Source organism: Carlito syrichta, unplaced genomic scaffold (genome assembly GCF_000164805.1).
Source record: "Carlito syrichta isolate Samal-C Ts95f unplaced genomic scaffold, Tarsius_syrichta-2.0.1 Scaffold303683, whole genome shotgun sequence".
Taxonomy (NCBI): Eukaryota; Metazoa; Chordata; class Mammalia; order Primates; family Tarsiidae; genus Carlito; species Carlito syrichta.
Window position 1 is genome coordinate 1 of NW_007247779.1, and position 13553 is coordinate 13553.

The window sequence follows — 13553 nt, forward strand, 5'->3', positions numbered from 1 at the left end:
AATCATGCAATACTGCAAGAGTCATCAATCATGCATTTTTGTTAACTAAAGCTGTGTGTGCTTTGTGTTTCCACAATTACTTTTAAAAACTCTGTGAGAACATACACCACAATGTCAACAGCGGTTTGTCTGGTGAGTAAGACTGAAGAGATGGTGGAAAAATGAGTAGGAGACCTTGCTTTTTACCTGCATGCTTACATTTAGAATTTCCAACTGAATGTACATTTTTTTAAAAAAGAAAATAGTGGATTATTCAACTGGTAATCATACAATCTTTTCAAGCATTTCTTGAACACCTGCATGGAACAGTTACTCTCCTGACTACACAGATGTAAACACTCAGCACCAGTCAGCTCCCGGTCCACAATGCTCTCCCCTGACACCCTCAGACTGGATTTGTACTAAGTCCCTTTGCTGTTCCAGTAACTGGCTTGTTTCCTTTTACCTAAGTGCCTGTCTCAGGAGTCTTGACTCTTCCAGGAGTCCTTCCTTCATTTGCCAGTTCTTTCAAAGATCAAAGTTCCCCTGTTCCTAAATACCAGCCCTTTGGCTGGGTCTCTGCTCCTACTACCAGAATCCCCCACTGCAAAGATGATATACCACCTGCTGTCAGCCAGATTCAATGCTCAGACCCACCTCCCTTCTGTTGCCTATTGCAGATATCTTCCAAGATGAGTAGTGATGACCCTCACTATACCTGGGAATCACGGATGCCCTGTCGACCTCAAGCCAAGTGATTTACACCACTGGGGTGAGGTCCAGGTACTCATTTTTAATGCTTCCCAGGTGATTTCACAGTGCAGCCAGGGTTGGCAACCACTGTCTTCCATCACCAGCTCTCCACTGGCCCCCAATGTCCTAATTTCCCTACAGACCAGCCCACACACTAAGTCAAGAGGAAGCCTTACTGTATAGTTCAGGTGTCAGGCCCTTGAAGTCAATGTCTTAGATGCAAGGATATGGGAGGAGCTCATGACTTCCTAAGTCCAGTACTGTGAGGTAGATTTGAGAAATATCTCCCATCCTCCTTGCTCAGCTGCTTTGCGATATTGAACTCTTTCTGTATTGCAACAGCTGCATCAGTCTCAGTTTTTCTGGGCAGTGGGTATAAGAATCTGGTCAGGCTATAACACCACTTGACTCACTGGAGTTTACAAAATATCATGGAAGGCCCTAGAGGCTCTAAGCAAGGATGATGTGATTGGGTTTCCATGTTTTAACCATCAGCCTGGGTGCTCCGTGAAGAAGGGAATATGTGGTGAAAGGTTTTGTTAGTCAGGGTTCCCCAGAAAAACAGAACCAGTAGGATATATATGTATATATTAAAGATTCATTATGAGGAATTGGATCACAGGATTACAGAGGTAAGAAGTCCCACAATCTGCTGTCTGCCAGTGGGAGACCTAGGAAAGCTGGTGGTGTGGTTCAGTCCAAATCTAAAGGCCTAAGAACCAAGGAGCTGATGCTGTAAATCCTTGTCTGACAGCAAGAGAAGATGAGGGGAGAAGTCTCAGTTCAAGCAGTGAGGAAGGAAAAAAAAGGGCAAATTCCTCCTTCCTCTACCTTTTGTTCTACTCAGGCCTTCAGTGGAGTAGATGATGCCCACCCACATGGGAGGTCAATCTACTTTACTGAGTCCACTGATTCAAAAGTTCACCTCATCTAGAAACACCTCACAGACATACCCAGAACCAATATTTAATCTTGGCACCCCATTGCCCATTCAAATTGATGCATAAAATTAACCATCACAGAGGACATTGCAGTCATCTATCCACAGTAGCCACATGTGATATCCAATGCACTCCCCACTAACCAGCCACACATGGCTTCCAAGTCCTTGAAATGTGACATATTACTAAAAAAATTACTTTTAAGTATTATTTAATTTTAGTTTAAAAACTAATACTCAAGTCGGTTATTGGAAAACCTCTGAAGTTGGGAACAACTTATTCAACTTCATGAAATTTAAATATAGAACAACTATTTCTGATGAAAACCTTGCATCAAAATTGAGATGTGACCATATTTGCAAAATAAAAAGATTTAGTAAGAAAAAAGAAAGCAAAATCTAAAATAACAATAATAAAGTACTGCTGAAAGGGAATGGCAAAACATTTTGTACCTCTCCTTCAGCTCCTATTCCAGACAGCATCTTCGAAACATTAAAAGCCACACGTTTCTTCTGTGTGCTGTATACCCGCAGCACCCTAAAGAGAAAACACAAGTCTTACTTACCACTTCTAGTCATGAATTACCTTTCATTTATAGATTGTTTCACAAATAGAAACAATCTATTATTTGTGATCATTATTTTCTTTTAATTTTTCATTGAATGTTTCAGCTTCTCAAATATGACATATTTTAGGTCCAGCCTTATTTTTCAGGTCTTGGACATTTTGTCCAGTGGTACTTTGTATGACTGCAGGGAAGTGTATTTTGTAAACAGTCTCAGTCGCAAGGATTTACAAGAGTAAGAAGAACACCAGCAGATAAATTTGTTTGTTAATAAGTCATCTTACCTCCACTAGCTAGTGAGATTGTTTTACTCCTGATTGCCCGAATAAAACACACATATCAGAAAATAAATGATATGTAGAATATAACAGGAAATTCCATTAAAAAAAAACAAAAAAACAAGCCAGGCTCAGTGGCTCAGCCTGTAATTCTGCGCCTTTGGGAGGCTGAGGTGAGTGGATTACCTGAGCCCGCGGGTTCGAGACCCACCTGGGCAACTTGGCAAGACTTCATCTCTACAATAAATCAAAATGAGCCAGGCGTGGTAGCACGCGCCTGTAGTTCCAGCTACTTGGAAGGCTGAGGCGGAAGGATCGCCAGAGCCCAGCAGGTTGAGGCTGCGGTGGCTGGGAGCGGCCACTGCACTCCAGTCTGGGTGAAAGAGTGAGACTCCAACTAAAAAAAAAAAACAAAACAAAAACTAACTCTTCCATGTTGTTTTTATTCCAGGACCATATAAAATTCAATTTGTTTTAATTAAAAGTAGTTGGATAAACCAGGCACTGGTGGCTCAAGCCTGTAATCCCAGCACTTTGGGAGGCAGAGACAGAGGATTGCCTGAGCCCAGGGGTTCGAGATCAGCCTGGGCAACTTGGTGAGATCTCATTGTACAATAAATCAAAAAATTAGCCAGGCATGGTGGCGCGCACCTATAGTTCCAGCTACTTGAAAGGCTGAGGCATAAGGATCACCTCAGTCCAGCGGGTCGAGGCTGAGATGGCCGTGAGCATGCCACTGCACTCCAGTCTGGGTGACAGAGTGAGACTACGACTCAAAAAAAAAGTAGTTGGATAAATCGTCAAAAGGACTAATCTAACTATTAAATAATATATCTGGCACTCCTGATTTGATTTTAATTCTTTGTTCCAAGAACATAATTAATGCGATTATATCAGTAAACACAGAGAAAAATTTCATTTCAGAAAGGACAGACATACCTTATATATATTTTTTTGAGTCAGAGCCTCACTCTGTCACCCAGGCTAGAGTGCAGTGGCCTGTTCACGGCCACCACAGCCTCAACCTGCAGGACTCAGGAAATCCTTCTACCTCAGCCTTCCAAGTAGCTGGAACTACAGGTACATGCCACCACACCCAGTTTATTTATTTATTTTTATTGTAGAGACGAGGTCTAGCCAAGTTTCCCAGGTCTTGAGCCCCTGAGCTCAGGCAAACCTCTCGCCTCCGCACCCCAAAGTGCTGGGATTATAGGCATGAGCCACTGCGCCCAGCTAGTTATTTTTATATAAATTTAAAGTCATTAAAATCACTGCATCAATAAACCATAATAAAAAACTAAAATAAATAGTCCAACTCTCTCTACATCTTCTGATTAACTCACATTTATAAAAGGGTTTTTTCCTTAAGTCTCCCATAAAATTAAATGTAATCCTAAGTTTATTTAATATTAGAAGCTCTTCTACATTTACTCACCCATTCAATAAAGATGTACTAAGTTCTAACTTTGTATAAGGCGCTTGCCCTAATTAGTTTTCAATTTCTTATTATGTTGTAAGAATAAGTAGCATGAAAAAAAGAACAAAAGCACCAAAGCTAGACTATGACAAATCCTGGTTAAGTTGTGATAAAAATAACTCTGCAGAAAATTCTAAGTAAATACAAAGGTAACTTGCCAAATAGTAACGTACCTGTCACAGCTCAGAGTAGCAACATATTGACCCAAAGGATCCCACGTTACTCCTTGTACATAACTTTTGTGTTCATTAAAAATTGAAATCTTTTGTCCTACAAAAAAAGCACACAACAGGATTATCAAAATTTACTCAAGCACAAATGGCATAAATTGCAACTTAAACATTATCCTCTTTATACCATTCATCATTCAACAGGCAGCAGTACCTGAGAGGCTCTGAACCAAACCCTGTGTCAGGCTCTGGTGACACAAAGGTTGACTTCACACAGTGCCACCCCTCAGGGAGCTCACAGACAGGACAGACACAAAACAGGTGAGTTAATGTGTGTCACATCATACAATATGGATCGGAAAGGGGCAGCCAACAAGGCAGAGGTAGGGGTCAAAGAAGATCTAAATACAGTTCTCAGGTCAGGCAGGATACAGAGAATCGATGGAGGGGGAAAGAAGGGTATCTGAGGAAAACTACAGGAGAAAAGACAGCTTAGTTTAGCCCTTATGGAGCAGTGAGAAGTAACTAAGAACTGCTAACGGGTAAGGTAGAGGGCCAGGAATGGCAAGATAAGGAAAAAAGGAAAAATAGGACAGGTACCCTTGTATAAAAGGGACAGCCTCTGGGTATTCAAGGTGTGGCTTAAGAGGAACTCTAAACTGAGAAGCAATCTGCATTTTAAAGATGAAACTCAGGCTAGATGAGGTGGCTCACAGCTGTAATCCCAGCACTTCAGGAGACCAAGGCGAGAGGATTGTCTAAGCCCAAGAGTTAGAGACCAGCCTGGGCAACATGTAGAGACTTCATCTCCACAATTTAAAAAACCCGGCCAGGCATGGTGACTCACACCCATATCCCAAAACTTTGAGAGGCAGAGGCGAGAGGATTACCTGAGCCCAGGGATTTAAGATCAGCCTGGGAAACTTGGCAAGACATCGTCTCTACAATAAAAAAAAAAAAAATTAGCCAGGTATGGTGCTGCATGCCTGTGGTTCCAGCTACTTGGGAGGCTGAGGTGGAAGAATCCCTGAGCCCAGCAGGTAGAGGCTGCAGTAGCCATGAGCAAGCTAACTGGAAGGCTGAGGCAAAAGAATCGCCTGAGTCCAGCAAGCCGAGGCTGTGGTAGCCATGAGCGTGCCACTGCACTCCAGCCTGAGTGACAGAGTGAGACTCTGACAGAAAGAAAAGAAAGGAAGAAAGGAAAGAAAGGAAAGGAACGAAGGGAAGGAAGGGAAGGAAGGGAAGGAAGGAAGGAAGGAAGGAAGGAAGGAAGGAAGGAAGGAAGGAAGGAAGGAAGGAAAGGAAAGGAAAAAAGAAAGGAAGGAAGAAAGATGAAATTTTAGAAAAGATGACAAAAAGAGCCACTAGTTAGGAGATGACAGAGTAGACCAGGAAAGATATGAGGAAGGCTTGAACCAGAGCAATGTTAAAAGGGATGGAAAAGGAATTTGGGGAAACTATTTAGTAGATAAAGGCAGCAGCACAGAGATGACCTGTCTAAAAAGAGAAGGGGCCAGGTGTGATGGCTCATACCTATGATCCTAGTAATTTGGGAGGCTGAGGTGGGAGGATTTCTTGAGTCCAGAAGTTCAAGACTGGCCTAGGCAACATAGCAAAACCTTGTCTCTACAAATAATCAAAAAATTAGCCAGGCATGGTGGCACGCGCCTGTAGTCCCAGCTTCTTGGTAGGCTGAGACAGAAGGATCACCTAAGCCCAGGAGGTCAACGCTGCAGTGGGCCATGAGTGTGCCACTGCACTCTGGCCTAGGAGACAGATTGAGATCCTGAGTCAAAATAAATAAATAAAGAGGTGAAGGTTATGAAGACTTGGCCAGTCTGAAAAAGTAAAACACAAAACTCTTCCCTCTAACAAGTGGCCTAACTCACTTTTCCAGTCTCCTCACCACCCACTCACTCAGCCCCCTGCAACTGAAGCTCCACTCCCCACCACCCATGAACACTGCCAGTTCTTAAGCTGCCAGTGACCTACATATATAAAACTCAACACTGACGCATCAGCCAACCTCCCCTGCCCTCCCTGCTCCATGTGATGGCATCACTCTCTCCTTGAAACTCTTTTTGGGAACTCTGCTGGGATTAAGGTGGCAGGGGGCTGAGAAATGGGCTTCAAGAGACTTGTATAGGTTTGAAGTAGCTACTGGGGAAAGGGGAGAAGCATTTGACCATGACAAGTGAAAGGGGGTGGAGGTCACTGAGGTTGACAAGGATGAATTTGTAGTGGCCCAGCCTGCAGAGTCGCAGGTTTTTGTTGTTTTTTTTTTTGAGTTGGAGTCTCACTCTGTCACCCAGACTGGAGTGCAGTGACCGCTCCAGGCCATCGCAGTCTCGACCTGCTGGGCTCCGGCAATCCTTCCGCCTCAGCCTTCCGAGTAGCTGGAACCACAGGCGCACACATCCGGATAATTTTTTGATTTATTGTAGAGATGAGGTCTGGCCAAGTTGCCCAGGCGGGTCTCGAACCCGCAGGCTCAGGCAATCCACTCACCTCAGCCTCCCAAAGCACAGGATTACAGGTGAGACTCCAACTCATAATAATAAGGACATGAGAAGGAATAAAACTATTCAGAAAACTGAAGGAGAAGCAGTTTTGGTGACAGAGTGGGACATCTGGCTGAGGTTGACACTGACAGAGCAGTTAAAATGACAGAGGTCTCAAATGTGGCCTTGATTTCCAGACTCCCTGACAAAACTGCTCTTCTCCATAGTGTTCCTAATTTCAGGATATGGCACCAATATTAACCTGGTTGCCAAAAAGCTTGGAGTTACAGCCAATCTACTGGCAAATCCTATCAGTTCTCTCTTCAAATTATATTCCAAATAAGCCCTTCTTCACTCCTTCCATCACTACCACACGAACCCAAGCCATTGTCCCTTCTCCTCAATTACTGTTACACCACTAACAGGTTCCCCTTGCTATCTCATTTATTTTCCTATTCACATGGCACCCAGAGTCATCTTTTTAAAGCATAAATAAAATCACATTACTCGACTGTTCAAAGTCAGCAGCATCCTGTCATACTTAGAATAAAATCTGAAATCCCTTCCACGGACCACAACCCTATGTGACCTGGCCCCTTACCTCTTCCCAACCTCAGATACTCCCGGTCCACCCCCTTAGTATTCCATTCCTTCCTCTTCATGGGACAAGGCAAGCTACTCCTGCCATAGGGCCTCTGCACCTGCTATTCCCACAGGTTGGAAAACTCTTTCCCTAAATAATGTACACAGTTTGCTCCCTGACTCACTCAAGTCTCTGTTCAAATGCCAAATGCTCAGAGAAGCTTGCCCTGATAGCCCCTTTACGGCACCCATCACCACCTCACTTTTTGTCTGATGGCCCCACTAGAACGCAACCATTTCATTTCTGTTATTTCCAGCACCTGCAATGGTGCCCAGAACAATGGCATATTCAAAGTCACTACAACTGGCTTAAGGGAGGGCTGGATGGACTATCCGTACAGACACTGAAACTGGACAACAGCCAGATGGGGGGGTAGACAGGAAGACAGGAATGCCGACCATCCGCTTTGCCAGAATGCTGAGGTCTGATTAGAAAGAGTATGGCAGAGACCAGACAGGACAGAGGATGCCTTAGCTGGATGGCAAAAACTAAAAAGAGCAGAGATTTTTTGAGCAGATGAAAACTGAACTGATGCAAGAATACAGCTGGGGGCTTGGACACTATCTTCACCTCCTGATTCTCAACCCGGGCTATAGAAGGATTAGCAAAAAGAGGTCTGGGAGAAAACTGAAAGTTTGAGTAAAGGGCTGTGGGGATAAAAATGGTTAGGAATTAGCCAGGGCTGGCTTTTGGCATTTCCCTTCTATTTTAGAGAACAGGTCCTGGCTTTCTTTGATCTCTAGCACCCAGCACACAATGACCCATTAGCTATAAATGACCTGATAACCTTCTCAAGATCCTAAGCTCCCTGAAAGCAGGGAATAGGCCTGTTATCGAGTCTGCACCCCCAGGCATATGGATTTGCCTAGCTTGAACACCAGTGACTCACAACTGGGCTGCGAAGCCTCTCACATTTGGACAGGGGCCCTAAAAACTGAGCTGTATCCATGGCACATGGGACTAATCCCTATCCTGTTGAGCCAACCACCTATTTTATATTATAGTTCACTAAAGAAAATTTTTGTTTTGCTTTTAAAATTAAAGTAGGTTAGGCTTTTTTTTTTTTTTTTGAGTTGGAGTCTCACTCTGTCGCCCAGACTGGAGTGCAGTGGCCGCTCCCAGCCACTGTAGCCTTGACCTGCTGGGCTCCGGTGATCCTTCCACCTCAGCCTTCCAAGTAGCTGGAACTACAGGCGCGCGCTACCATGCCCAGCTAATTTTTGATTTATTGTAGAGATGAGGTCTCGCCAAGTTGCCGAGGCGGGTCTCGAACCCGTGGGCTCAGGCAATCCACTCACCTCAGCCTCCCAAAGGCATGGGATTATAGGCTGAGCCACCGAGCCCGGCTAGGTTAGACTTTTTAGACACTTATAACATTCCTTCCCACTGATAATAACAAAAACATACCATTTACCTTTACTGACATCCCATATGATGGCTGTGTTATCCACAGAAGCAGAAGCCATTAAATTCCCATCAGTTGCCCAGCAGATATCATATACATCTTCTAAGTGGCCCCTAGGATGCAAAGGCAAAGAAGAAAAAAAATAATTATTGACTCAAAAAGGAAAAACTTATCAAAAATTTAAAGGCAAACTCAGGAGCCATGCATTAAAATGGAATTCCAGAAATTTCCACTGGAACTATATTAGCTGTAGCTATAAACAACTACTTTCAAGGATATTTATATCTTCAAAATTGATTCATTTTTGCTAAGAAAAATGTTATAACAGAAACTAAGAAAATTCACTTTAATTATGTTTTTACCCTTTAAAATTATTGTCTATGACTATCATATAAGTACAAGTTAGATATAAAATTCAAACAGCATGTTCCATTTAATGCATTCAGACTGGAAAAAGCAATCTGTCCCATAATCCCTCCCAAGTTACCTCAGAGTTTTTATAACAGTCCAATTCTCCTTGTTCAGCTGAGCCTCATCCTCATCCTGAAAAGCAATCTGTTCTGGCTCCTTGCTATCATTCACCTTCCACAGCAGGATGACAGCATCTGTGAAGTAACTCAATTAAAACAAGTCATGCTTCAATGCATGCCCCTTCATTTCTGGTTTTTTAGGCTACTACACAACATGTATCTTTCCCAATGGCACTGTGGCCATGATGATTTACTTCTAAGAATTTGAACAGGAAATGTAGGTTTGCCATCTGAACAAAAATTCCAAAGTAAAATTCATAACAGTTCAGAGTTATGCAAAGTCACCTTGAACAGAAAGGTCCCGAGGTCAGCAAAATGCCACTCTAAAGTGACCGGCTATATTAACAAACCTAAAGGTATAGCCTATAGATAGCTGAATAGGAAAATAAAATAAAAGAACAGCAAAGAGCCACCAATGCAAGGGTTGGCCAATTATTCCTAGCTGAGTAACCTTCAGCAAGCCGCTTGACATCTTGTTGCCTCTGTACCTCACCTATAAAATGGGTATAATAATAGGATACCTAGGGCTGTTGTGAGGATGACATGGGTCAATATGCATAAAGCACTTACAACAGGATGGCTAGCACACAGTGAGCCCCATGTAAATGCTGGCTCTTATTATCTTTATCATTATTATCATTACAGACACATATTATCATTATCATTATTATCATTACAGACACATCAGAAATCTTGGCCTGATGTCACTTGTCTGATACCTCTCACTCCCCATGTTCTGACTCTATACTCCATGTGACATCCTGACCATCACTTGGCTTCCCTTTTAGGAAAGTCCACAGCAGGAGAGTGAATGAGTGGGTTGTATGAACATATATATTCCCGTTCTAATGAACTGGAATCCGGGTTGCACACATTAGTCTGGGAGCTTAGTTAAGATGACATCGGGCCTGACAATGAACACTCTCAACATGCTAACAGAGGATTCTGGACCTCCAAAACCAAATGACTTTGCAAAATGAGGGCTGTCACATACAACCTCAGGGAAGGCAGCCTGTGACTACTCCCAAGTGACTCTCCCACTCCCTGGCTTTCCCTCTACAAACATGCACATACACATACACTCTGGGTTGGCATCATGGTGCTGCACTCAACCAGGTCTCTTTTCCTCCTACAGCAAACAAAACGTGACACTTGTTTTATTTTGTACTTGGCCATTCATTAAAGATACTGATTAAGTCAGGAGCGGTGGTTCACGCCTATAATCCCAGCACTTTGGGAGGCCAAGGCGAAAAGACTGAGCCCAGGGGTTCAAGACCAGCCTGGGAAACTTGGCGAGACCTTGACTCTACAATAAATTTTTTTTTTTCAGTTGGAGCCTCACTCTATCACTCAGGCTGGAGTGCAGTGGCACACTCATGGCCACGCCAACGTCGACCTGCTGGGCTCTGGCAATCCTTCTACCTCAGTCCTTCAAGTAGCTGGAACTACAGGCACATGCTACCAAGCCCAGCTAATTTTTTTATTTATTATAGAGCAGTCTCACCAAGTTGTCTGGGCTGGTCTTGAACCTGCAGACTTAGGCAATCCACTTGCCTCAGCCTCCCAAAGTGCTGGGATTATAGGCTGAGCCACCAAGCCCAGCCTACAACAAATTTTTAAAAATTAGCTGGGCATAGTCGTGTGCACCTACGGTTCCAGGTACTTAGAAAGCTGAGGAAGAAGGACTGCCTGAGCCCAGCAGGTAGAGGCTATGGTAGCTGTGAGAGTGCTACTGCATTCCAGTCTGGGTGACAGAGGGAGACTCCGACTCAAATAAAAAATAAGATATTAATTAATTGATAAAAGATAAGATTATTGAATATCTTTAATAAATGGCTTTGTAATTAAGGTCAATTAATTAATTATAAGTCAATTAATTAATTAATTAAACACAGCATACTAACTCTGATCACCACTGATATTAAACTAACAATCAAACAAAGCCAGAGCAGTCGCTTGGTGCTCTGACAGAATGGCAAGCACCTTTTCTGCTTGTTTCCAAAGTAGCCTGGTGAGAGCAAGTGAGAACGAAGCTGCTTTCCCAAGGGATCTTCTCGGTTTAACCTTGCTGCCCTCCATCCCATCACTCTGACACACTCCTAGAACATTATTTTACTAAGCTATCTAAATGACAGATTGACAGGGTCAGCCACACCTAAAATAAAAAAGTATATCCAGCTCAAATGCCACTACTTGACATAAGACACATAAGCATCTGGTTTCTAAAGAATTTCTGGGCTGGGCGTGATGGCTCACACCTGTAATCCTAGCACTCTGAGAGGCTGAAGCAGGATTGCTGGAGCTCAGTTCAAGACCAGCCTACGCATCACTGCAAGACCTTGTCTCTCCTATTAAACATTTTTTAAAATTAAAAAAAAAAAGAATTTCTGAAGTACAGCAATACTCACCATCTCCTCCTGATGCTAAAATCTCCCCAGATGGAGAAAAACGCACGACATTGACAGCTTTCGTATGACGAGCAAGATTGGACAAAAATTCCACAATGGCTTTTCCATCTGGCCCTTTTTCTACCTTCCAGATCTGTTGATATCAAAACATTCATTCAAAAAACAGAGTGAACCCTATTGTACTATATGTACTAAAACAATTCTGTGCTTGTTTTCAGGAAAAAAAATTTAGTTTTCTCTTGAAATGTAAAATGAAGGAAACTCTCCTGTCTAAAGCATAAATGTCTGCTGTCCTCCTTTCTACTTCTTTCTAAAGCTGTTACCCAATAGGAACCCAGACCAAAATCCTAAAACCGACATCCAGTTATAACAACCTAGGGAATGTGACTCAAATATAAGGGGCCAGGCATGCCTGTAATCCCACCACTTTGGGAGGCTGAAGCAGGAGGATCGCTTGAGCCCAGGAGTTCAAGACCACCTAAGCAACATTGACAGACCTCATCGCTACAAAAAGTAAAAAAATTTTAAGAAAAAGAAAGTAGCTCTCTTTTACTTTTATTGTTCACCTGAGACCCCGAGGAGTTAGCATTCTGAGCTAGATGGCTAAGTAGTGCATTGGCATTAGTTTTAAATCAAAGAAAACTGCTGCTTCAGGCAGTGCTTCCCAGTGTCTATCTCTGCTTCAGTTTACCCTGACAGCTGTGTCCACGCCTGCAGACGCTAGTCTGTGGATCCTCCCGGCTGTTGCATGCTGGAAGTCCAGGCTGTACACAGGCTCCTTGTTGTGCCAGGCTATTTCGCACGTGATGACTTTCATTCTCCTGCGTCTCCAAAGGCAAAACGTTCCTTGGGCAGTGATCTTTTCCCAAAGGCAGAGGAAAGCTGCAAGATGCTGGTAATGAATTAAATAACAGTATTACAGCAGCAAAGGGTCCCTGAACTCTTACCATGAGCCAGGAACCCTGCTAACCATTTAAAACGCACGCTGGCCAGGCGCGGTGGCTCAAGCCTGTAATCCCAGCATTTTGGGAAGCAGATGAGGGATTGCCTGAGTCCACAGGTTCAAGAACAGCCTGGCCAACTTAGCGAGACCTCATCTCTACAATAAATCAAAAAATTACCTGGGCGTGGTAGCGCGAACCTATAGTTCCCGCCACTTGGAAGGTTGAGGTGGAAGGATCGCTTGAGCCCAGCAGGTCGACGCTGGGATGGCCGTGAGTGTGCCACTGCACTCCAGCCTGAGCGACGGAGTGAGACTCCCAACTCAAAAAATAAATAAATAAAACGCACGCTGCACTGGAAAAGGATGTTCGTGTTGCTATCTGGCCTTAATATCTTGAAAGCTCCACCTAATGCTTGGTTGAGCCATATTATAAGTCTCCTGCTAAATCCGGAAAAGCAACACGAAATATCTAGGTAGAGGCAACCTAGGGACACGGGCAGGCTGCACCGTGGGGGATGGGGGGCGCGCCGAGAGAGTCGAGGGAGGGGCTTCCTGGGGGAGGGGCCTTCCGGAAGAGTGAGTCTCACGGGGAAGGGGGCCACAGGAGGAAGGGGGGCCGCACGGGCGAGAGGACTGGGACGAGAGGAGGCCTCCCTTTCCAGGGACCAGGCGCTGGGTCCGAGAAGCCAGGCCCGGGGCTGGCGGGAAGAGGCCGGCTGGGCAGGGGCCGGCGCGCCGCTCCGAAGCTATCCCGGGTCACAGTGAGCACCTCTCAGTGAGCACCCCTCAGTGAGCATCTTTTGCCCTGGCCCGGACCGGCCAGGAGAACCGCGGGGCCGCGGGGGCCAGCCTGGGGAAGCCGTACCTGCAAGGACGCGGTCACTCAGCGGCGCCGTCACCTCCCGCGCCGCGCGCGCCGCTTCCCGCGCGCCGCAGGCCCCGCCCCCGCGTGGGCGGGAC

The 13553-nt window shown here is 44.6% G+C and overlaps 1 protein-coding gene across 1 annotated transcript; it reads right to left on the reverse strand.

Annotated features, from left to right (window-relative positions):
- Nucleotides 1-2094: 2094 nt before the first annotated feature.
- Nucleotides 2095-12544, reverse strand: LOC103261431 (chromatin assembly factor 1 subunit B; the record flags this gene model as incomplete). Its single annotated transcript, XM_021712887.1, has 6 exons — nucleotides 12342-12544; nucleotides 11651-11783; nucleotides 9200-9317; nucleotides 8722-8825; nucleotides 4167-4263; nucleotides 2095-2210 (listed from the first exon to the last, which is right to left on the reverse strand). Coding segments are annotated over exons 1-6 (694 nt in total), but the record flags the coding sequence as incomplete, so codon positions are not given.
- Between the last annotated feature and the right edge of the window lie 1009 nt (nucleotides 12545-13553).